This window comes from Chaetomium fimeti (genome assembly GCF_033439085.1).
Source record: "Chaetomium fimeti strain CBS 168.71 chromosome Unknown B0H64scaffold_4, whole genome shotgun sequence".
NCBI lineage: Eukaryota > Fungi > Ascomycota > Sordariomycetes > Sordariales > Chaetomiaceae > Chaetomium > Chaetomium fimeti.
The window spans coordinates 499714-520569 of record NW_026944332.1 but is presented as its reverse complement, the minus strand read 5'-3'; the positions used below and the strand labels follow the sequence as shown (position 1 = coordinate 520569).

General features: G+C 60.9%; 7 protein-coding genes across 7 annotated transcripts; 5 read left to right on the top strand and 2 right to left on the bottom strand.

Annotated features, from left to right (window-relative positions):
* Positions 1 to 292: 292 nt before the first annotated feature.
* B0H64DRAFT_142602 (glycoside hydrolase superfamily) lies at positions 293 to 1723 on the top strand. The gene is made up of 3 exons (XM_062798299.1): positions 293 to 711; positions 776 to 1411; positions 1464 to 1723. The coding sequence occupies exons 1-3, from the start codon at positions 460 to 462 to the stop codon at positions 1704 to 1706; spliced, it is 1131 nt and encodes a 376-aa protein (XP_062658754.1). The 5' UTR covers positions 293 to 459; the 3' UTR covers positions 1707 to 1723.
* Positions 1724 to 3039: 1316 nt separating this feature from the next.
* Positions 3040 to 5534, top strand: B0H64DRAFT_441663 (cation transport protein-domain-containing protein; the record flags this gene model as incomplete). Its single annotated transcript, XM_062806587.1, has 2 exons — positions 3040 to 4477; positions 4531 to 5534. 2 exons carry the CDS (start codon positions 3040 to 3042, stop codon positions 5532 to 5534), a joined length of 2442 nt encoding a protein of 813 aa, XP_062658753.1.
* A 523-nt stretch (positions 5535 to 6057) lies between these two features.
* B0H64DRAFT_474240 (major facilitator superfamily domain-containing protein) lies at positions 6058 to 8836 on the top strand (the record flags this gene model as incomplete). Its single annotated transcript, XM_062808038.1, has 5 exons — positions 6058 to 6235; positions 6283 to 6411; positions 6462 to 6956; positions 7025 to 7827; positions 8812 to 8836. The coding sequence occupies exons 1-5, from the start codon at positions 6194 to 6196 to the stop codon at positions 8834 to 8836; spliced, it is 1494 nt and encodes a 497-aa protein (XP_062658752.1). The 5' UTR covers positions 6058 to 6193.
* Positions 8832 to 10792, bottom strand: B0H64DRAFT_432027 (aromatic prenyltransferase). The gene is made up of 3 exons (XM_062805995.1): positions 9703 to 10792; positions 9152 to 9649; positions 8832 to 9099 (listed from the first exon to the last, which is right to left on the bottom strand). The coding sequence occupies exons 1-3, from the start codon at positions 10383 to 10385 to the stop codon at positions 8964 to 8966; spliced, it is 1317 nt and encodes a 438-aa protein (XP_062658751.1). The 5' UTR covers positions 10386 to 10792; the 3' UTR covers positions 8832 to 8963.
* A 513-nt stretch (positions 10793 to 11305) lies between these two features.
* Positions 11306 to 12244, bottom strand: B0H64DRAFT_322541 (uncharacterized protein; the record flags this gene model as incomplete). The annotated part of the gene is made up of 1 exon (XM_062800567.1): positions 11306 to 12244. The coding sequence occupies one exon, from the start codon at positions 12242 to 12244 to the stop codon at positions 11306 to 11308; it is 939 nt and encodes a 312-aa protein (XP_062658750.1).
* Positions 12245 to 13941: 1697 nt separating this feature from the next.
* B0H64DRAFT_142566 (TdiD protein) lies at positions 13942 to 16040 on the top strand. The gene is made up of 8 exons (XM_062798296.1): positions 13942 to 14167; positions 14220 to 14273; positions 14331 to 14476; positions 14526 to 14668; positions 14724 to 14735; positions 14792 to 14992; positions 15038 to 15289; positions 15347 to 16040. Exons 1-8 carry the CDS (start codon positions 14077 to 14079, stop codon positions 15825 to 15827), a joined length of 1380 nt encoding a protein of 459 aa, XP_062658749.1. The 5' UTR covers positions 13942 to 14076; the 3' UTR covers positions 15828 to 16040.
* A 1363-nt stretch (positions 16041 to 17403) lies between these two features.
* B0H64DRAFT_142561 (uncharacterized protein) lies at positions 17404 to 20681 on the top strand. Its single transcript, XM_062798295.1, has one exon. The coding sequence runs from the start codon at positions 17735 to 17737 to the stop codon at positions 20606 to 20608; it is 2874 nt and encodes a 957-aa protein (XP_062658748.1). The 5' UTR covers positions 17404 to 17734; the 3' UTR covers positions 20609 to 20681.
* Positions 20682 to 20856: the final 175 nt, after the last annotated feature.

The window sequence follows — 20856 nt, the reverse complement described above, 5'->3', positions numbered from 1 at the left end:
ACGCTCAGATGCTCTGGAAGCTTGGGGAAGACTTGGCCGTCGACCGGGTCCTGCCGTCGACTGCACTAACTGCACGACGGCTGCCGGCTGAATTGCAACACCTCGTTCCCGCCTTGACGAAATGAGCCCCTGCAGCGCGTGTGCAGGTCCAACCAAATATTCGACCAAACACTCGCGGGCCAGACGCCAACAGCCCGGTTCCCGGCCCGCCGCGCTGCACCATATCGGGAAACGCCCGCACGCTACGCGCCTGGGGATGGCCTGGGAATGGGGCGCAAGAACCGAGGTCACATCGACAACAGCATCGCGGTGGAGGACCCCGGATGGGCCCATGAACCCGGGGATTGCGGACCGCCGCCCTGCCCGAGCAGCCCTCCCGTGATTAAATAGGAGGGCGGTGTCGCCGCTTCTCTTGCGTTCGCCAGGCACTCTCTCCCAGACCTTCAACACCACGTCAAGATGCATCTCCCCTCGTCGCTCCTCTTCCTGGCCTCCCTGCCCCTGGGCATGGCGGGCAAGGGCAAGGGCAATGGTCCCAAGACCGGCCTCGATGCCCTCGCCAAACGCGCTGGCCTCAAGTACTTTGGTGCCGCCACCGACTCCCCCGGCCAGCGGGAGCGCGCCGGTTACGAGGAGTCGTACGCTCAGTATGACGAAATCATGTGGAAGTCGGGCGAGTTCGGCTCGACGACCCCCACCAACGGCCAGAAGGTAGGTACATACCTTGGGTAGAGTGCCAGTGAATACGCTCTGAACCCACGCTGACCTCTCGCAGTGGCTGTTTGCCGAGCCCGCCCAGGGCCAGTTCAACTTCACCGAGGGTGACATCGTCACGTCCCTGGCGCGCGAGAACGGCATGTACCTGCGCTGCCACGCCCTCGTCTGGCACAGCCAGCTCGCCCCCTGGGTCGAGTCCACCGAGTGGACCCCCGAGGAGCTGACCAAGGTCGTCGTCGACCACATCACCAACGTCATGGGCCACTACAAGGGCCAGTGCTACGCCTGGGACGTGGTCAACGAGGCCCTGAACGAGGACGGTACCTACCGCGAGTCCGTCTTCTACAACGTGCTCGGCGAGGACTACCTCAAGCTGGCCTTCGAGACCGCCGCCAAGGTCGACCCCAAGGCCAAGCTCTACTACAACGACTACAACCTCGAGTGGCCCAGTGCCAAGACCGAGGGCGCCCAGCGCATCGTCAAGCTGCTCCAGGATGACGATATCCGCATCGACGGCGTCGGCCTCCAGGCCCACCTGGTTGCCGAGGACCACCCCACCCTGGACCAGCACATCGACGCCATCAAGGGCTTCACCAAGCTCGGCGTCGAGGTCGCCCTGACCGAGCTCGACATTCGCCTCAAGACCCCCGCGACCCCCGAGAACCTCGAGCTGCAGAAGCAGGCCTACAAGAACGTGAGTTTCCCCGGCGGGTGGTCGGCGTGCGGGTTGGTACTGACCCTCACAGGTTGTCGGCGCTTGCGTCCAGGTCTGCGGCTGCATCGGTGTCACCATCTGGGACTTTTACGACCCCTTCAGCTGGGTCCCCTTCGTCTTCGAGGGCGAGGGCGCCGCTCTGCTGTGGTTCGAGGACTTCTCCAAGCACCCTGCCTACGACGGCGTCGTCGAGGCCCTGACCAACCGGACCACGGGCGCCGGCAAGGGTAAGGGCAAGGGCAACGCGAAGCGCGCCACCATCTGGAGTGCCTAAAGCATAGGTTGTGGGCGCGGTTGGGGTTTATCTTCATGTCCATATTTTTTGAATATATTTCAAAGCACATTCCCTGCTGCTCCGCCGTTCTCGACGCCACCCTGCATGGGATATAGTACATGAGACGATGTTCGGGCACTCCAAGAACCAGCCGAGGTGTGGTAGGACAATTTGGCGGCGGGTGCCACACTGGTAACTCTGCGGCAGTGACATCCAGTCCACCGGTTCCTCGCCCAGAATGAAGCGGCGCCATCCTACCGGGCCAGCTCCAGGAAAGGGAAGCTTGGCACCGACCTGTACAACATGACCTCCTGTCAAGAAATGGATTCGGTTCCAACGTGGAAAACTTCGAAGCAGGGCTCCAACGGTAATTCGGGCTCGAAAGCGCCCCGTCTAGCTGCCAACTTACCATGCATCGGCGACGGACACTGAGGACGTTGCCGCTCGCCGCAGATTGGAAAAAGGCCGACGGGGTGTTGACACGAATGATGAGTGTATCGAGGCGCTCACTCGCATGCGACAAATTCCGGAACACCTTACATGCCTCTGCATCGCGATACACGACAGTGAATTCATTAGGTCGACGGCTTCACTGCGTTGCTGTGGAAAGGGGGACTACCCCAATCACGACGCTCAAACATCATCCTCTGCACTGACCGGCACGGTTCACCTGGGCGGGTAGATAATATGATTAATATCTCCGGCTCCGATTCCGAGACGGCTCAGGATTACAGGAGTTCGCGATGGCACGTTTTGTACGGCGACCAAATCAAGGCAATGTGCCGCCGTCGACGCTTGAGACAGGATCTGCTGCCTGGCGCATTTTGTCACAAGTTATCCCCTTTACGAGGCGTCGGTTGGCTGGTGTATTGATCCACACCATTAGTACCGACTGTCATCAAAAACCGACGCCGCCGAGGCGGAGCTGTTTCACGTCGTGAGCCCGCGCCGCAGGATTCCAACATGCACGAAATTGCACTGGCGCAGCCCAAAAATAAGCTTTGAAAGTCCCGCTAAACAAGCACTCGGATTACCGCTTTGCCGCGGTTGGTTCTTGAAAACTCGGCGGCGTCTCACGCTCCTCGCGCCAGGGGCTAAAGACGATCTTTGACCCATGACCGAGTCCCCGGGGCTTGTTCCAACAGAACGGCCTCGCCCCCATCATACTATAGTTGGCGTCGGCGGTACGCTTTGCCCCTGACAGGAGTGCGATGTTGCGGCGCGGCCCCGGTGATATTTATCTCGGGCCCATCCCGTCCGCGGCCCCATCTGCGACCTCATCCCCGTACCAGTCGCATAATATCGACCGGACGACGGCTTCGCTTTCGTCACCATGCCCTTATCCACCATCAAGAAGCGGTTCGAAGATGCCCGCGAGCGGTATTCTGAGGGCCCCGCAGCCGAGTGGGTGGCCAAGATCCGGCCCTACCTCCCCCCGATCAACTTCGTCACCCTCCACTATGCCTACTTCATCTTCTCTTGTCTGATCTTTGCGGCCATCTTCCAGGCCTGCGGCTCGTCCACGACCCCGGAAATCGGCTACCTCGACAGCCTCTTCGTCACCATGTCGGCGCTCACCGCGACGGGCATGAACACGGTCAATCTCAGCGAGATGTCGCTCGGTCAGCAGATCATCTTGTTCCTCAGCTTGATGCTCGGGCATCCCATCCTCATCTCGCTCTGGACCGTGCTATTCCGCCGTCACGTTTTCGAGAAGCGGTTTCGGGCCATCGTCAAGGCGGAACGAGCAAGGAAGCTGAAGGCGGGCTCCACCATCTGGTTGTACTCGGGCTTCTCAGATCTTCTTGCGCTGGCACGGATGAGGTCAATGGGCAAGACCGAGTCCAAGGACGACTCCACCAAGAAGCTGCCGGGTCTGGGAACCCGCATTCCTCCCGGTCAACCGTCCGAGTCGGGAGCCCAGGGCCCGGAGAAAGACGGGGAGGAACACGACGTGGAGGCCGGTCTTGCCCCGGCCCCAAAAAGCGGCGTGCCCAACCTGCCTGGCGCCAAAGGTATCGCTTTCCTCGAGCCCCCTCCCCGCGTAAACGGAAATGCCAAGAAGCCCACGATCCCGTCCGAGGAGGACCGGACCGCCGAGGTCCGCAACTTTCTGCAAGAGAAGAGGAAGAATGTGGGCAGGAACGGGGAGTTCTTCAACCTCACCCTCAAGGAGCGCGAGTATCTCGGAGGCGTCGAGTACCGGGCCGTCGAAGTGCTGGTGGTCACGGTGGCCATGTACTACGTCCTTTGGCAGCTGCTCGGCGCCATCGCTCTCGGGACCTGGCTGGCGGTCAACGAGCCCGAGATCGCGACCACTAACGGCCAGAATCCCTGGTGGACCGGCATCTTCTTGGCCATCTCGGCCTTTGCCAGCGGCGGCATGTCGCTGCTTGACGCGGGCATGACCGCCTTCCAGTCGGGCTACTACTTTGTGCTGATTGTCAGCACCCTGCTCATCCTCGCCGGCAACCAGGCGTCGCCCATCTTTTTGCGTTTCATCATCTGGGTGCTCTCTCGCACGCTCCGCTTCTCGACCAAGAACGAGAACCATGCCGTGTGGAAGGAAACGTTCGATTTCATCCTCCAGTACCCCCGTCGCGTGTATATCAACATGTTCCCTTCGCGGCCGACCATGATGCTCACGCTATCGATCGGCGGCTTCCTGTTTCTCGACTGGATCATGTTTTTTGTCCTCAACATCGGCAACCCCACCATCGAGAGCATCCCTCCGGGCCCGCGCGTCATGGATGGTCTTTTCCAGTCGACCTGTAAGTAGACATCTTTGCGTTCCCCCCACCCGGTGCGAAACTAATGTCCCCAGCCATCCTTTCCGCCGGCTTCGCCGTTGTCTCGATATCTGGCGTGTACTATGGCCTGCAGGTCCTGTGGTTGATTAAGATGTACGCCTCGGCATACCCGACGTCCATCACAGTCCGTGGCTCCAACGTCTACGAGGAGCGCTCGCTCGGCATCTACGCCGGGGACGATCCGGAAGACAGCGACGACAAAGGCGACGGAAAGAATGAAAAGAACGCTCCCGCGGCTGGCGGTCTGTTCCTCAACCCCGGCACAACCACCGGGATGCAGCCGCCCATGACGCCCATGTCGGCCACGTCCAATGCATCTCGCCTCTCGCGTCTCTCCCAGGCCTCCCGCGGCGGAATCGACAAGATCGTCAACCTCGGTCGCGAGGGCGGTGCCAAGCTCGGCCGGCAACTGCAACGGCGCATGACCGAGTTTCAGGGCGTCGGCGTGGCCGCGCCCATGCGGCGCCACAAGACCAATTTCAGTCTTCCCCAGCTTAACCAGCCGACTCCCCAGTCATCGGCCAGCAGCAGCACCGCCAGCGTCGGCTCGGCCGATGATTTCGACCCCCCGAAGCAGGACCTCGTCTCACACCACGTGCGCAGCCAGCTGTCGCACGACGTCTGGTGGATCGCCCTCGCCTTCTTCCTCATCACCATCATCGAGACCTCCCACACGCTCGGGGACCCGGCCGCCTACAGCCTGTTCAACATCCTGTTCGAGATCGTGTCGGCCTACGCCAACAACGGGGTCTCCATGGGCCTGCCGAACGCGGCGCACAGCTTCAGCGGCGGCTGGCACCCCGGCAGCCGCTTCGTGCTGGTGCTGGTCATGCTCCGCGGCCGCCACCGCGACCTGCCCGTGGCCCTGGACCGTGCTGTCAAGCTGCCGAGCATGGACCTAGACGAGAAGGAGGAGGACGATGCCGAGATCCGCCGCACCATCACCAGGACCCCCAACCTAGTCCAGAGCCCGCCCCTGCACTCGCCGGGGAGGATCAGGCCGTTTTCGCCCATGTAGAATGTTTCAAGTTTGTCCGGAACAGCGTTACTCCCTATATTGTAATTGGTTAATCTACTTTTCTTTCCTTCTTGAAATCTCTGAAGCCGAGTCAGGCTGCCGACGTGTTTACTGTGTATTTCCCCTGCCCCACGGCCAGAAGAGCGGCATCCTCGTCGGCATGTGGGCGTGTCCACTCGGTTCCGTTGAACCCGGCTCGAGTTCGGGTTGCTCTCGCTGTCGTTGCTGATTCATCGCAAGCTGTGCCCAATCCTGTTCCGTTTCTTTCTGGAACTCACTTGCCATGTTGCCACCACGAGACCCACGCCTCCATTTCCCTTCGCGTTCTTCTCCATCACGACCCCCACTACGGCCTGGGAAGCCCCCCGGGTCCCACCACGGCACGTTGAGTTGTCCGCACTTGGCAAATGCTTGCTCCCCCTTGGCTCCTGACTGCAGTTGTTGAAACCCAAAACAGTTCGAGCTCCGACATGAGGCTCTAGCGGTGGACCACTCCCCAGACATGAAGGGACCCCGAGGTTGGGGAACGGGGGATATGGGTCTGGGGAGTGTGGAGGGTCCCTCCAGTGCTCTGGTGCGGGTTAAAGTAACTTACATTCTCCCATTCTCTCTTCGATACACCTTGGAAACTTCAGGAGGCCGGTCAGAAACACCGCAAGATGACCAAGGAGGCACACGACGAGCAGAATGTCGAGCACAGCGTGCGTCCGAAGCCCCCGATCGAGACGATACCGGCTAACAAACGCAGGAACCCACGCAACTCCATGCTCTGACGGCCGAGCATCGGGAGTACCTCCTGCAGCGCCATGGCACCTTGGATCTCGAGCCAGTGCCGGACATGACCGACACTGATCCGTACAACTGGCCAAAGAGCAAGGTAAACATGTCCGAACCGTCACGTCACCGTCAACTCACCTCGGACTACAGAAAATCCTAAACCTCGCCATGATCGCCTTCCACGCCATGATGGGCACCTTCACGGCGGCCGCCGTGCAGTCCGTGTTTGCCGAGATCGCCGCCGACCTCGACGTCCCGATCCACCAGGCGTCGTACATGCTGTCGCTCCAGATCGCCGTCCTCGGCGGTGCCCCCCTCTTCTGGCGGCCGCTCTCGCAGCGCTACGGCCGGCGGCCCGTCTTCCTGCTCTCCCTCCTCTGCAGCCTGGTCGGCAACATCGGGTGCGCCGTCAGCCCGTCGTACGGCACCATGGGCCTGTGCAGAGCCATCACGGCCTTCTTCATCTCCCCCGCCCTGGCCATCGGGAGCGGCGTCGTCACTGAGACCTTCTTCAAAAAGGAGAGGGCCAGGTACATGGGGATATGGACCATGATGGTGACGCTGGGCGTGCCGATGGCGCCGTTCATCCTCGGGTTCGCCGCCGTCCGCGTCGGGTACCGCTGGATCTACTGGATCCTCGCCATCGTGAGTCTTTTTAAAGTCGTGTCGTGTAAGCCGTGCTGACCACCACCCCCTATACCAACGCCGTCCAGTTCATCCTGTATTTCCTCCTCGGCCGTGAAACCCTTTACCTCCGCCACCCGACCCCATCCACGATTCCTCCAACCACCAAATCATCCCCCCCCCACAACCTCCTGTCCTTCAGCCGCATCGACCCGACTCCCCTCAAGGCGTGGGACTTCGTCCAACCCCTAACCTTTGCCGCCCGCCCCTGCGTGCTCATCCCGACGGTCGGCTACGCGATGGTGTTCCTCTGGGGCAACATCATGATGTCGGTCGAGACGGGCTCGCTGTTCCCGGAGCGGTTCGGGTTCGACCCGCAGCAAGTCGGCCTGCAAAACATCAGCATCATCGTCGGCTCGCTCGTCGGCGAGCAGATCGGCGGCTTCCTGAGCGACTGGTGGATGTGGCGGCGCCACAGCAAGGCGGCCGGTGGCAGTGGCAGCAGCGGCAGCGGCAGCAGCGGAAGCGACAGCGATACCCAAGAAGGCGAGAACACCCCGGTGCCGCAGCCCGAGTTCCGGCTATGGCTGAGCCACCCGGGCTACCTGCTCGCAATCTGCGGCGTGGTGGTCTACCTCGTGCAGGTCGAGCGCGCGGGGACGACATGGAACGTCACGCCGCTCGTGGGCACGGGCATCGCGGCGGCGGGCAACCAGATCGTCACGACGGTCGCCACCACGTACGCCGTGGACTGCTACCGCGAGGACGCGGCTGGTGTGGGTGTGTTCATCAACTTTGTCCGGCAGACGTGGGGGTTCATCGGGCCGTTTTGGTTCCCGCACATGATCGAGCGGGTTGGGTTCGGGGCCTCGGCGGGGATTGCGGCGGGGATGTTGGTGGGTGTGTCGATGGTCCCGACGGCGGTGGTGCAATGGAAGGGGGGTATGTGGAGAGGAGGGTAGTTGAACGGAATGTGAGAGGGGGGGTGGACTCAAGTAGTTGAGCCTTGTCAACAACGGCCGGTGATCTGTCGGTCCATCCCGTGCTGGCTGCCTCGGTGGCTGGAGTGAGTGGCAGTGGTGATGTCGTCAAGGATGTCTTGATAGAGCCATATATGAACGACGGTATGTACCAACCGACGTGTCCTTGATGCGAGCTCCTAGATCCTGAGGCCTCAACGCGGGCGGAAAGTTCCGTAACTCGCCGGGGTGAGTTAGAGTTCCCCAGAGACAGGGCGGCGTGGGATGGCGACACCCGGTCTTATAACCGGATTCGATGGGGCAGGCCGGCACATGCGCCCCTTCAGCCCTGACGGCCCCAAGGTCACATCAAGCATCGATACCGTTTCATCCCCTGCCAGTGCCTCCATCGGGCAACAAATCCTCCATGTGACAGCAGGAGAGAGGACATCGGGGCAAGGATTTAAGGATCCAGTGGGGGGCCAGTACGATAAGTAGTGATGTGAGTATACATACACTACACATTGGGGGCCGGATCGAGAGTCTGCCTTACCCCACCGATGAGCTGTCCAACACGGGAGGATGCATGGTGTGGAACTTTGGGATCGCGTGGGCTCTTTCCTGACAAGCGGTTGCCGAGCTAGTCTTAGTGCTGCTGACACGGTCATGACAAAGTCACCCTCCCGCACCCCTGCGCCGCCTCTGGTTGGGCAGCAGGGAAATCTCTTGGCGACTCCGAGAAGATAGGGGCCGTGATAGCAGTGTTTTCTGATAGGGGCTCAACATGATTGTGAGCAACTGACAGGTCGGAGCAGCAAGGACACAGTCTGCCCTCGAGCACCGTCTGCGCTTGAGTGTGTGGGGGGCAGGGGCACGGGTACGTACGCATGTGGTGAAACACATACAACGTGGAACAGGATTATCCGTGTCTTGGACCAGTAGATCAATTTAAGCTAATCTATTCAACCTGAGATCGCCGGTCACACATGGATCGATACGGTATCCCCTGGCATTGACTATGAAAGTTGTACAACCGCAGGCAAACCCCGGTACAGTAACGCAACACTATCTAAGTATACTTCCAGTTGGTCGACTTCAGCTCTGCGCCCTCTTCAAGCACACCCGGGAGGTACGACGACATGTAAGGACCCTTGCTCTTGGAGTAGGAAAAGGACACGAAGGTCGGCGAGATACGGTTACTAGCGCTATAGAATGGTTAACCCAAGTCGGCGGAGGGGTCGTGGGGATGTGACTTACTAGGCAGCCTTGACGGCCTCGGTGTACTTCCCGTCGCTGCCCCACTGGTGCTGCAGCTTTCTCAGGATCTTCTCCACGTTGGCCTCGGACTCTTGGGCGGTTGCGTTGTGCTGGAATAGCGGGACGTAGCACTTCATCTCGAGGCCGGGCTTGCTGGGGTTCAGCTCGACGTTGTACTGCAGGCCGGAGAGGGGCGTGCCTGTGATTCGCTCGGGCTTCTCCCAGGCGTCGTACGCGTCCCTGTCGGAAGGGTCCGGTCCCTCGCCGGGCTTCTCGTTCCGGAGCAAGGGCCAGAGGGACCGCAGAATCTCGACGCGCTTGAGGGTGGTCTCGTCCGTGAGGCGGCCGCCAAGTGTCATGACATCACGGGCCACAGCGAAGGAGTTGCTGCTGGTGTGGAAGTAGGTTTTGACACGGGCGCTGGTGATCTTGAAAGGGTCAAGACAGTCGAGGCTCGCAAAGATGAGCGTCACATTGTACTTGGCGTTGGCGAGGTAACTACCGCCGGGTCAGCTAGGGAGCACACGGAGAAATTGATTGTGGCAACTTACTCGGAAACGACATCAAGGCCGGGCCCGATCTTGTAGCCCCAAGGCTCGAGCTTGCGCAAGGCCTCCACCGTGTACTGGTTGCTCGACATGGCGCCAGAGGCGATGGCCTTGCGCATGGTGAGGATGTAAACCTTCATCATGGCCTTCTCGCCATCCAGGTCGAACCCGACCAGACTGCTGGGCATGAAGGTGGGGATCTTGTTCCGCATCGCCTCCGTCTCCTCGGGCGTCAAGTAGAACAGGTCCATGACGCTGGTGAGCCACTTGGTATCGGCACCCGAGGCTTTGGCGAGGTTCAGGAGGACCTCGCGGGCCCGCTTCTCGCCGAACGGGTCCGGGCTCTCGGCGCCTCCGGGCGGCTTTACGACCTCGAGACTGTACCGGACCTTGCATTTGCCGGTCCCCGTCAGGTTGAGGCTGGGCTCGAAGGGCGAGTCGACGTAAGTCATGGTGTACTTGGCCCGCGCTTCCGACGGGAGCGGGCCCAGGGTGGGCGCGATATGGTCCACAAGGAACCGCAGCTGCTGTGCTTGCTGCTCAGGGGTATACGCGCCAGAGGCCTCGAGCAGCGGGCGAACCATGGAGCACAGGTAGTCGGACCAGAACTCGTGGGCCGTCTTCTTCCCCCCGGCCTGCGTCTGCGCGGCCTGGGGTTGCGCAAGGATGGTGTCAACGGTCGCCATGGTTGAGGTGGGATACAGTCAGGGACAATCTAGACAAGGTACGAGTGCTGATTCTATCCAGATGCAGACAGATGTGCGCGTCTCACAGCTCTCCTATTTATTCAAAGATTCGGCCCCAGTCGCACTTCTTTCCAACGCTTGATCCATGCTACCAGAGATACTGTCCGACGCTCAACACGATTCATCCTTTGAGGCGACCAGGAGTTCTCAGCTCTGAATAGCCATTGTCCTCTCTGTCAGCGGGCCAAGGTACTGGTTCTGGTCTCCGGCTGGATGTTGATGATAGGTAGCCCCATTCAGCCGCAAGAGGATAGGCAAGGTTCTCAGACCCCCGGATTTCAGTGTGAGCAGCGAGGACCCATGTCCATGGTTCGGAGCCTGGTCTGTCAGCCCCGATCGAACGTCACGTCCGAAACTTTATTCCATTTCGCAAGGGACCCCTGACTCTGCATGTGCAGCCCGACGCAGATCACCGTTGTCTCAACCGCTGATTCAGCGGGCATGCCCCCTTTTCTATCCGCTGAATCAGCGGCCCCTGGGCGAGCTCCAATCCAACTGGGTCTTCACTCCGCTGAATCAGCGGTCGAAGGAGAATGCGAAACTGCGGGCCAGCGGCGCAGGCGGTGCTGACCCTTGGCAGGCGTTGGAGTCTTGGGGGTCAGAAACGGGTCTCAGATCCTTCGGGCCTTTGTTCTCAGCGAGACACTTGAGATGCAGGTTTTTGATGGTGGTTCGATATGTGGGAAAGGGAGATGAATATATCCAGAGGAGAGGAAATGAATTATCTCGGTGGCTATTCAGAGGGCAAAAGATAGAATTTCAATCAAATGCTAGTCTATTTACTACTACATGCGATTTGAGAGCGGTAATAAAAACCAAAACACCAAGTTAGGAGGTCAAGTAACCAACAGACTCCATCCTCAGGGGACCAGCACGAGCCGCTTGCTCTTAGTGTCCTCGGAATCCCAGACGGATTCCACATCGGCAAAGGAGGCAACCTTGACATCGGTAGGCCTGGGCATCTTGACCACAGCGCCGAGCAGCCCGCCGATCTCCTTCTTGACATCCATCTTGCCCCACGCACCCATGCCCGATCCGGTGACGCGGATAGGCTTAGCGTTGAGCAGGCGGGAAGGCAAACCAAGAGTCTCCTCGCCAGCTAGGTCGCCGACGTGGATGTACTGCACATCCTTGCCCGGCGCGACCTCGGCCGACTGCAGGACGCCCACGGCAGCCCGCCCACCGACAAAGTCCAGGACGATGTGGATGGGGCCCAGGCCGGCCGGGAGGGTGAAGGGTTCCTGCAGCACGACGCGTTCGTCCAGGTCCTGAACCGTAGCGAGCGTCTCCTCCTTGCGGGACATGCCGATGATTCGGGCCGCGCCCAGGGAGCGCGCCACGGCGACGGCGGCCCGACCGCTGGTGCTGGTGGCGCCCAGGACGAGCACGGTGGCGCCCTCGCAGCCGGCGGGGATGGCGCGGCAGCGGAACGCCATCCAGCTGCTGCCGACGGGGTTGACGAGCGTGGCGACGGCAATGGGGTCGGCCTCTGGGGCGAGCTTGACGAGCGTGTGGCGCTCCACGTTGGCGCGCTCGCCGAAGAGAGAGCCGGACATGGGGCTGACGTAGTAGAGGTCGCCCGTGGATTCGTCCTTGACGACGCCGTCGACGGTGGGGTCGTACGGCAGAGTGGCACCACGGGCGCTCGAGTGTTTCCCGAGGGCACGTCCGCGCACCACAGGCGGGACAGCTACCGCCACGACCTTGACCTGGAGTTGGGACGGCGAAGGGGCGGGCAGGTCAGGGCCGTCGGAGTAGACGGGCGCAGAGCCCCACGAGGTAACGCGAGCGATCTTCATGTTGGGTGCTTGGGTGGTGTGAAAGTTGGCGGTTCTGGAGTTGGCGGCTCTGGAAACAACTCTGGAAACAACTCTGGAAACAGGCTGATGGGCGGCGGAGACTGCTGATGGTGATGCTGATGCTGACACAGACCGCGTTGCTCTCGAGATAGACTTGGCCAAGAAACCTCGCATCTTGACTTGCAGAAGGTGTGCCGCCGAACGAGCTGTTTTAATGGGCTCGAGTTGAGGACAACAAAGGGGAAGATGGCGTGGATGTGTGTGCCGAAGGAGGAAACAAGCTGACGTACTCTCGCGTTTGTTTGCACCATTTTTATCGCCTGCCGTCCGCAGCGGGGATGGCTAGGTCTCGCCCGCTCTGTCATTCTCGGTTGGCAGCCTCTCGCGTTTGCTCGCCGGCGCCATGCGTCCCATGCATGCAGGGCAAACACATGGTGTGCCAGTCTGATGGAGGGTTGCAGCGCCTCTCAGGGGTGGCGCGGGAGGGCAACCAGGACAGGGAAGTTAAACATTTAGACTCGGCGCCAAGTATGCCGAGACAGTGCCAAGCGTAATGCCAGCGAAGATCTCGTTAGAGCCCGCGTTGGCATTGCTTAGCCTCAGCTCATCGGGTGTCTGTCCCGTTGGCTGTCACACGACTTGGCACATGGCAAGATTACCCTCCCCCCCCCTTCCCAACCATCCGAGTTAATTAGTTCTCGGTCTTTTCGCATCTTCCCGTACGGTGGAACTCCCATAGATGGCAACATCTCTGCAGGGCGTGCTGTGGTGAGACAGAGAGAGTAAAACGAAGCGCCAGTGATATGGCCTCTCGACCACCCCTGACTGGGCCCCCCCTGAATCTGAACCCACCAACTCGGCGCCGCGTCATTTCCAACCCTACAATGTACGCAGTATGTGCAGAAAGTTCCCAAACCTTCCAAAATAGCGGTCGTCAGCAAAGTTCGCTCTTTTTCCTCCGAACCCGACACCTCACCGGTCCCGACGTCCAAGGCACTTCCGCAAATCCGCAAAGGAAGGGCCGCAGGCGACCGCAGTTGTCGGGTGAGACCTCCGAATTCTTACACTTGGCAACGGATCGGCCTCTCCACCACTCACACGAGGCCCGAAACGGGGACGGCCATCCCGGTAGCCCTACCTACGCTCCACCCCGGCTGGCACCCAACCAGATGGACTGGCTGGTAGGACTGACAAGACTCCCCGCTCCCGCCCAGTTACGCAAGTCTTAAGTCTCCACGACTCGTAGGCCCGGACAAACGAGAAACGACCGAGAATCGACACCGAAGCAGGATTAAGTTCTCACGCGATATGCAGCCACATGTCAGGCCACATGCTTGGCGGCTTCTATCCCGACGGCGTGCTTAACCAGGGAGCTCCGGATCAGGCAACGAGAGAATGTACCCGCTAAAGAGGGCAAGCACGTTGTTACTCCTCCACCGGGAGTGTGACTGTGCCCGCGAAAAACCACCTCGCAGAAGGCTAAGTTGGTAAGCTGCATGGCAGTGTCCGTGGATGCGATCGAAGTCGAATCTGCATGGGTCGAGGACTTGTACATCCACATGGTTGGTGAGCTCACATGGGATGAGATGAGATGACCGCCGCCTCTGCCCCGAGACTGGGTGACCTCACGGGCTGAGACGAGGTGAGGCGCAGCTGAGATGTCAGGCTAGAAGGCGCCCACTGGACTACTACTAAGAGACATGGCGCGTTTCCTTTAAGTCTCCAACGTCGTCTTCAACTTGTTAGCTTCCCCCACTTTAGCCCTTTCGACTCACAGGGACGCCCAAGTACTCCGCAGCTCACGACGCAGGTACACTATCTTCTACGCAACAATGGAGTCTGTGGCATACGAACCCGAGGCGCTGGTCTTTGACCCGTCACCGCTCTTCTCACGACGTGTGCAGCGGTGGGAACCGGGAGCCAGTCAGTAGAGAGGCCCCGTCGATGCACGACCTGTGATGCTGACGACCTGCAGTTCGCAGTCTCTTGCCCCTTGAGGGCATTCCGGGCATGATCTCTCTGGTCGCCGGTATGTCAAATTGGATTCCCCTCTCGTTGTCCCCCTAGGTACTGACTAGGTATCCAGGCAAACCCAATCCGGACACATTCCCCTTCTCCAAGATCTCCATCACCCTGAACGGGCCCGAGGAAAAGACACTCGTCCTGGAGGACGCCGCGCTGAGCGAGGCCCTCCAGTACGCCCCTCCAGCTGGTCACCCCGGATTCCTCAAGGTTCGTATCTCACCGGTCGGGGGATCGAGTTCAAGCTAACATCCAGCAGTGGTTCCAAGGACTGCAGCAGGCTGTTCATGGGGTCGGCAACTCTGACAGCTGGACCTGCTGTGTCGGCAATGGCAGCCAAGAATTGATCCACAAGGCCTTCCAGGTCTTTACCGACCCGGGCGACCCGGTGATGCTAGAGACGTGAGTCAAGTCGTGATCTATTTGAAAAATAAAGACCATTGCTAACCAGCACTAGGCCTGCCTACCCGTGAGTTTGCTATCTGAACTGCTTGTCTCGGGTCACGGTTGACTAACATGACATAGCGGAGTCTCGTCGTTCCTCCGTGTAGACGGCCATGAGCTGGTCGAGATCTCCTCGGGGATGGAAGGTATCGATCCCTCTGACCTCGAGCGCGTCCTTTCGACGTGGCCGGAGCACCGCCGCCGCCCGACTGTTCTTTACACCGTCCCGACCGGGTCAAATCCCACAGGGCGGTCTTGCTCTGAGACTAACAAGGCGAGAATGTAGGTTAACTCTAACCTCTTGTCGAATCTTGCTAACGCAAACAGCCTCGCTCTCGCCAAACGCTTCAACTTCATGATCTTTGAAGACGACGCGTACTACTACCTCAACTTTGAGGAGGACCAGTCCAAGCGGGCACGCAGCTACCTCGCCCTCGAGCAGGAGGTCAACGGCGAGACAGGCCGCGTGATGCGGTTCGAGTCGCTGAGCAAGATTGTTAGCTCGGGCATGCGGTTGGGTATCCTCACGGGGCCCACGCCGGCGGTGCAGAAGGTGGTTAAGATCACCGAGAACGTCAAGTAGGTCAACCAACTGCCAGCCCCTCAGCGCCCAGGGCCCACGCTAACCCTCCGCAGCCTCCAGCCATCGACCACCACGCAGGTATTGGCCCTGACCCTCTTCCGGCACTGGGGATACACCGGCTTCATCGAACACTGCGCCAAAGCAGCCCAGTTCTACCGGCGCAAGCGGGACTGCTTTGCCGCCGCGGCCGAGCGCCACCTCCAAGGGCGGGCAACCTGGCAGGTCCCGACGGCGGGCATGTTCTTCTGGATGAAGCTCCTGCTCCCGCCGGGCACCGACAGCTTCGAGCTCCTGAGCAAGAAGGGCATCGATAACAAGATCCTGGCCATTCCAGGCATGGCTTTCCTGCCCAACGCCCGCAAGGCGTGCCAGCTGCGTGCGAGCTACAGCCTCGTGAGCGACCCGGATATGGACGAAGCCTGCCGGCGCATCGCCAAGCTGGTCGACGACGCCTGGAGGGACGAGTTTGCCAACAGCGCAAAGTCCGAGGCAGCCCAAGCCGTCGTCCCCACAACCATGAAAATTACAGCTTAGCTTTTCCGTTAGATGTATGATAGATGCTTCAGATTGAGCCTCTCGGGCCTAGGTAGGGGTTATTTTGGATACACCTAGAATTCTAGGATATACAGGTTTTTCAATTTTTTCAAATCAAGGGAGAATCAGCCAGATACAACTTGGAGATTCCCCTACGTTTACAGATGGAGCTTCGCTCGCGTACACAGGTAGCGAATTCATTCACACGTTGTTCTCAAACTTGCTTGCGTTCGTAGACTGCTTTGACACCAACCTAGCCCCTGCTCGGTCCCAAAAGGCCGGAGTCCATATGAGTTCGACTATCACTAAACCAATACTACCTTCCTCCTTCCCGAACCGCTGGGGACCAGTGAAACCCCTGAGAGCGTCGTCGTGGTATTCTGCAAGACTCCACCTCCCGTCCCATCCCTGGCGTGATCTGCAAGATGGAGGCACGGGTGGGCTTCTCGAAGCGACCACGCTTGAAGCACTCCTCCCCCAAAGGGGGTCCCCGGGCGAGATCGTCAGATAACCTCCCGCTGCATGGCGTGATACTTGGCGCCGCCATAGCTATTGTCCCGACGTACGAGGTCGCCTTCACCGACATGGGATCCGGCCCGTTTAGCGCGGCAGCGTCGTCTTCGCTTACGGTTGGCCTCCCAGCGAGTCCCGGGCTCCCAGGCTCCCAGGCTCCCAGGTGGTGCCACTCGCATCCTGTCAAGTTGAGGCTGATCGGAAAGCTTAATTGACTTGGCGAATCGTCTGGAGGAATACCCCTCAGAATCCTGCCACTGCCTTTCGGCGCGGTGAGCAGTTGAGGGCTGTGCCCCTGAGCCGCTTGCAAGTTGGAACGGCACTCCGACGACGGCCAGCCAATGACCAAACCGGCACCCACTTGGTCCTGTTCAACTCCGAGATCTTACGCTAGTCTCCTGCGCGGTCGGCAACTCTCCAACAAGAACCGCCGACCGCATCCAGGTGGCTTTTCTTAGTCGACGTATGCTCCCGAGGCCAATACGGCATCCACGGCAACGGCGGAATCATGACCCGTATCACCCCTCGTCTCTCTTTACTGCTTTGAGTCCGCAGCAAGCGTCCATGGTCCTCCGCATGCCAAGATGCAAGTCCATACTAATCAGAGCTTGGCAGCTGCAGCGGCGATCACAGAACGACGATCGAACCCGGTCTCGGGCTCTCACTCGACTGCCCTCGAATCAGTCGACCTCCAAGCCACTGGAGGCAGCTCCTTCCCATCCCCATCTCTGACCTGGTTCGGCGCCGCAGAGAGACCAGACCAACAGGGGTTCTCTAACCCATCGTGATACGTACTCGCCAGTGGCCCAGTGCTGACCCGAACATGTTTCTAAATGTGCCGAAGTCGAGTGGAAGATGCAATTTATGCCTGTCAGACGGCTCGGACGTTTTCCCGACGGTCATCGAGCCCCAGGATCCGGGTACAAACTGCGGGCTGACTACTAACAACCTGCTCGCCAAGTAGAATATCTGAGGCTGAAGGGTTACACGCGGTACGACTCGTACGAGGCCAGAAGGGTCGCGGACCTGCAGTCAGCGGGAGCCTGGAGCCCTGCGTTCTTTTGGGAATGCTACCCTGCAACGACCTGGCGGATATTGCGAATCGAGCATCGAGCCGTCAACATCGGCGAGCAGACCTCATGCGCTCGTGTGGCTGAGAGCCAAACCTCTAGCTGGTTGCGTAACTTGCGTCAGAAGTGATGGGGACGGAGAGCAAAGCCCTCACCAAGAGCGTCGCCGTCGCCGTCGCCGTCGGCTCGCCTGTGGTTAAAAGACGGGGGATCCGTCCACTTTCCAAGCGATGAATGTAGTCTATGTACCCCAGGGCCTCGAGTGACAACTGACACTGCCTTGACTGCTCTTAACTATCTTTCAACAACAAAGTCTTGATCATCATGGGCTCTCTCGCGGTTTCAGGGGTCACCTACCCCTTCGACAACATCATCGATGCCCTCAAGCACACTGCTGCTCATACCACTGAGGGCATCATCTCGTACTCCCCCGCCGGCGCCGGCGAGGCGCCCGTGGCCCGCACCGTCTCGTACCGCGAGCTGCTAGACACGGCCGAGGCCAACGCCGGCAAGCTCCAAAAGCTCTCGGCCATCAAGCGCGGTTCCGTCGTGCTCGTCCACTTTGACGATGCGCTCGAGACCATCGTCTGGTACTGGTCCGTCCTCCTGGCGGGCGGCATCCCCGCCGTCACCAGCCCGGCCATGTTCAGCCAGAACGAGACCGACCGGCAGAAGCATCTCAGCCATCTGTACAGGACCTTTGACGGCCCGCTCTGCCTTACCAAGCGCGCCCTCCTCGAGCCTTTTGAGGAGCACACCTCGGAGAAGCGCATCGACACGCTCGCCGTCGAGGACTTTGACAGCGAGCCGGCGGCCGGCTCTTCGCGCCGCGTCTTCAAGCCCACCCCCGCCGATGTGGTGGCACTCATGCTCACGTCCGGGAGCAGCGGCAACGCCAAGGCCGTCCCTCTGAGCCACGAGCAGCTGTTCGCCGCCTTCCGGGGCAAGGCCGAGGCCGCCAACCTGCCCTTCCCCGGCAGCCCCTTCATGTCGTGGGTGAACATGGACCACGTCGCCAACCTGGTGCACTGCCACCTCTTCGCCATCGTGTCGGGCATCTCGCAGATCCAGGTCCCGGCCGCCAACGTGCTGGTCGACCCGGCCCAGCTTTTGAACCTCATCAGCCGCCACCGCGTGTCGCGCACCTTTGCGCCCAACTTCCTCCTCGCCAAGCTGCGCCGGCAGCTCGAGGCCGGCAAGACGGACACCCTCGACGCCGACCTCAACCTCGAGACCCTCTTCCTCGACACGGGCGGCGAGGCCAACGTGATCGAGGTCTGCGCCGCCCTGCAGCCGCTGCTGGCCCGCTACGGCGCCCCGGCCGACGTCTTCAAGCCGTCCTTCGGCATGACCGAGACGTGCGCCGGCTGCATCTTCAACACCGAGTGCCCCAGCCGCGACCAGGCGGCCAAGAGCGAGTTCGCCTCGCTCGGCCAGTGCATGCCCGGCGTGCAGATGCGCGTCAGCCGGCTCGACGGCGCCGGCGAGGCGGCCCCCGGCGAGCGCGGCAGCCTCGAGCTCAAGGGTGAGATCCTCTTCAAGGGCTACTACAACAACAAGACGGCCACGGCCGAGGCCTTCACGGCCGACGGCTGGTTCCGCACCGGCGATCTCGCCTACCTCGACGCCGGCCGCTGCCTGCACCTCGACGGCCGCACCAAGGAGATGGTCAACATCAACGGCGTCAAGTACCTGCCGCACGAGCTCGACGCCTCGCTCGAGCAGGCCGAGATCCCGGGCGCCACGCCCAGCTACTTCTGCTGCTTTGGCACGCGCGACGCCTCCATGGACACCGAGGCGGTCGCCGTCCTGTACCTCCCGTCGTACGACCTGACCGACGACGCGGCGCGGTTCGAGACGCAGCGCAACATCGCGCGCGTCGTGAGCCTGCACACGCGCTCCCGCCCGCGCGTCGTGCCCCTGCGCGCCCAGCACATGCCGAAGTCCACCCTCGGCAAGCTGTCGCGGGCCAAGCTCAAGGCCGGCCTCGAGAGCGGCGCCTTCGCCGCCCAGCAGGCGGCCAACGACGCCGCCGTCAAGCGCTACCGCCTGGCCACTCGCAGCGAGCCCGAGAACGACGAGGAGTCGGCCATCCTCGACATTGTGCGCGACCAGCTCGAGCTCACGGCCGAGGACGACTTTGGCGTCAACGACTCGGTGCTCGCCACGGGCGCCACCTCGATGGACCTGGTCGCCATCATGCACCGCATGAACAAGCTCCCGCTCCTGGCCGGCCACCCCATCAAGCTGACCGACCTGCTCAACAACCCGACCATCCGGGGCCTGTCGGTGCGCATCGCCAAGCTGACGGGCGCCATCGTCGACACGGAGCAGAAGCCGCACGAGTACGACCCCGTGGTCACGCTGCAGCCCAACGGCTCCAAGACGCCGCTCTGGCTCGTGCACCCGGGCGTGGGCGAGGTGCTCGTCTTCGTCAACCTGGCGCACCGCATCCGCGACCGGCCCGTGTACGCGTTCCGCGCCAAGGGGTTCAACGCGGCCGAGGGCGAGACGCCCTTCAAGACGCTGGACGAGGTGTTCCAGACGTACCGCGCCTCCATCAAGAAGCGGCAGCCGCGGGGGCCCTACGCCATCGCGGGCTACTCGTTCGGCGGCATGGTCGCCTTCGAGGTCGGCAAGCTGCTCGAGGCCGAGGGCGACGAGGTCGCCTACTGCGGCAGCTGGAACCTGCCCCCCCACATCAAGTTCCGCATGCGCGAGCTGCTGTGGGACGAGTGCGTCATCCACCTCTTCTACTTCGTCGGCCTCATGGACGAGGCCACCGCCTACACGCACAAGACGCAGCTGTGCGAGCTCAACAAGCAGGGCCGGCGGCTGGACGCGATCCGGTACCTGCGGCAGCACTCGGACGCGGCGCGGTGGGAGGAGCTCGGGCTCAGCGAGGAGTACTACCTGCTGTGGGTCGGCCTGGCCAGCAACATGCAGGGGCTGGCGGTCGACTACGAGCCCTCGGGCAACGTCAAGTCGATGGACATCTTCGTGGCCGACCCGCTGAGCCACGTGGCCAAGGACCGCAAGGACTGGATCGAGACGCGCCTGTCGGCCTGGAAGGACTTTGTGCGCACCGAGGTCCGGTTCCACGACGTCCAGGGCGCCCACTACACCATGCTGAACCCCGAGTACGTCGCCAACTTTGCCGAGACCCTTCGCCGGGTCCTGCGGGAACGGGGGCTGTAGGCGGTTGGTTGGTTGTAAGCTGTCTGGCCAGACCACTTTCTCTTTAGATGGCCTTTCGAGTTGTGCCGCCTCGGCTTTTCCTGTCTAGATTGTTCTTTTGTTGTCTAGACTGCTTTTCATAGGTACTTGTGTCTGCCGTTGTGCATTTATTTTATTAGCTCGCTTGTACCGAAAAGAACATGACCGTTTCTCAATAGACACTGTTGCTTGGCGTCATTGGTTTCTAATGTGAATTCCCCGGCTTGCAA

Excerpts from the sequence above, each read along its gene's own strand:
- B0H64DRAFT_142566 (XM_062798296.1), top strand. The coding sequence starts at position 14,077 with ATGGAGTCTGTGGCATACGAACCCGAGGCGCTGGTCTTTGACCCGTCA. Across the intron at positions 14,168-14,219 it reads GCGGTGGGAACCGGGAGCCA|TTCGCAGTCTCTTGCCCCTT; the intron begins GTCAGTAGAGAG and ends GACGACCTGCAG. Across the intron at positions 14,477-14,525 it reads GTCACCCCGGATTCCTCAAG|TGGTTCCAAGGACTGCAGCA; the intron begins GTTCGTATCTCA and ends AACATCCAGCAG.
- B0H64DRAFT_142561 (XM_062798295.1), top strand. The coding sequence starts at position 17,735 with ATGGGCTCTCTCGCGGTTTCAGGGGTCACCTACCCCTTCGACAACATC.
- B0H64DRAFT_432027 (XM_062805995.1), bottom strand. The coding sequence starts at position 10,385 with ATGGCGACCGTTGACACCATCCTTGCGCAACCCCAGGCCGCGCAGACG. Across the intron at positions 9,650-9,702 it reads GGCCTTGATGTCGTTTCCGA|TTACCTCGCCAACGCCAAGT; the intron begins GTAAGTTGCCAC and ends ACCCGGCGGTAG. Across the intron at positions 9,100-9,151 it reads GAGGCCGTCAAGGCTGCCTA|CGCTAGTAACCGTATCTCGC; the intron begins GTAAGTCACATC and ends ACCATTCTATAG.
- B0H64DRAFT_142602 (XM_062798299.1), top strand. The coding sequence starts at position 460 with ATGCATCTCCCCTCGTCGCTCCTCTTCCTGGCCTCCCTGCCCCTGGGC. Across the intron at positions 712-775 it reads CCCCCACCAACGGCCAGAAG|TGGCTGTTTGCCGAGCCCGC; the intron begins GTAGGTACATAC and ends GACCTCTCGCAG. Across the intron at positions 1,412-1,463 it reads AGAAGCAGGCCTACAAGAAC|GTTGTCGGCGCTTGCGTCCA; the intron begins GTGAGTTTCCCC and ends TGACCCTCACAG.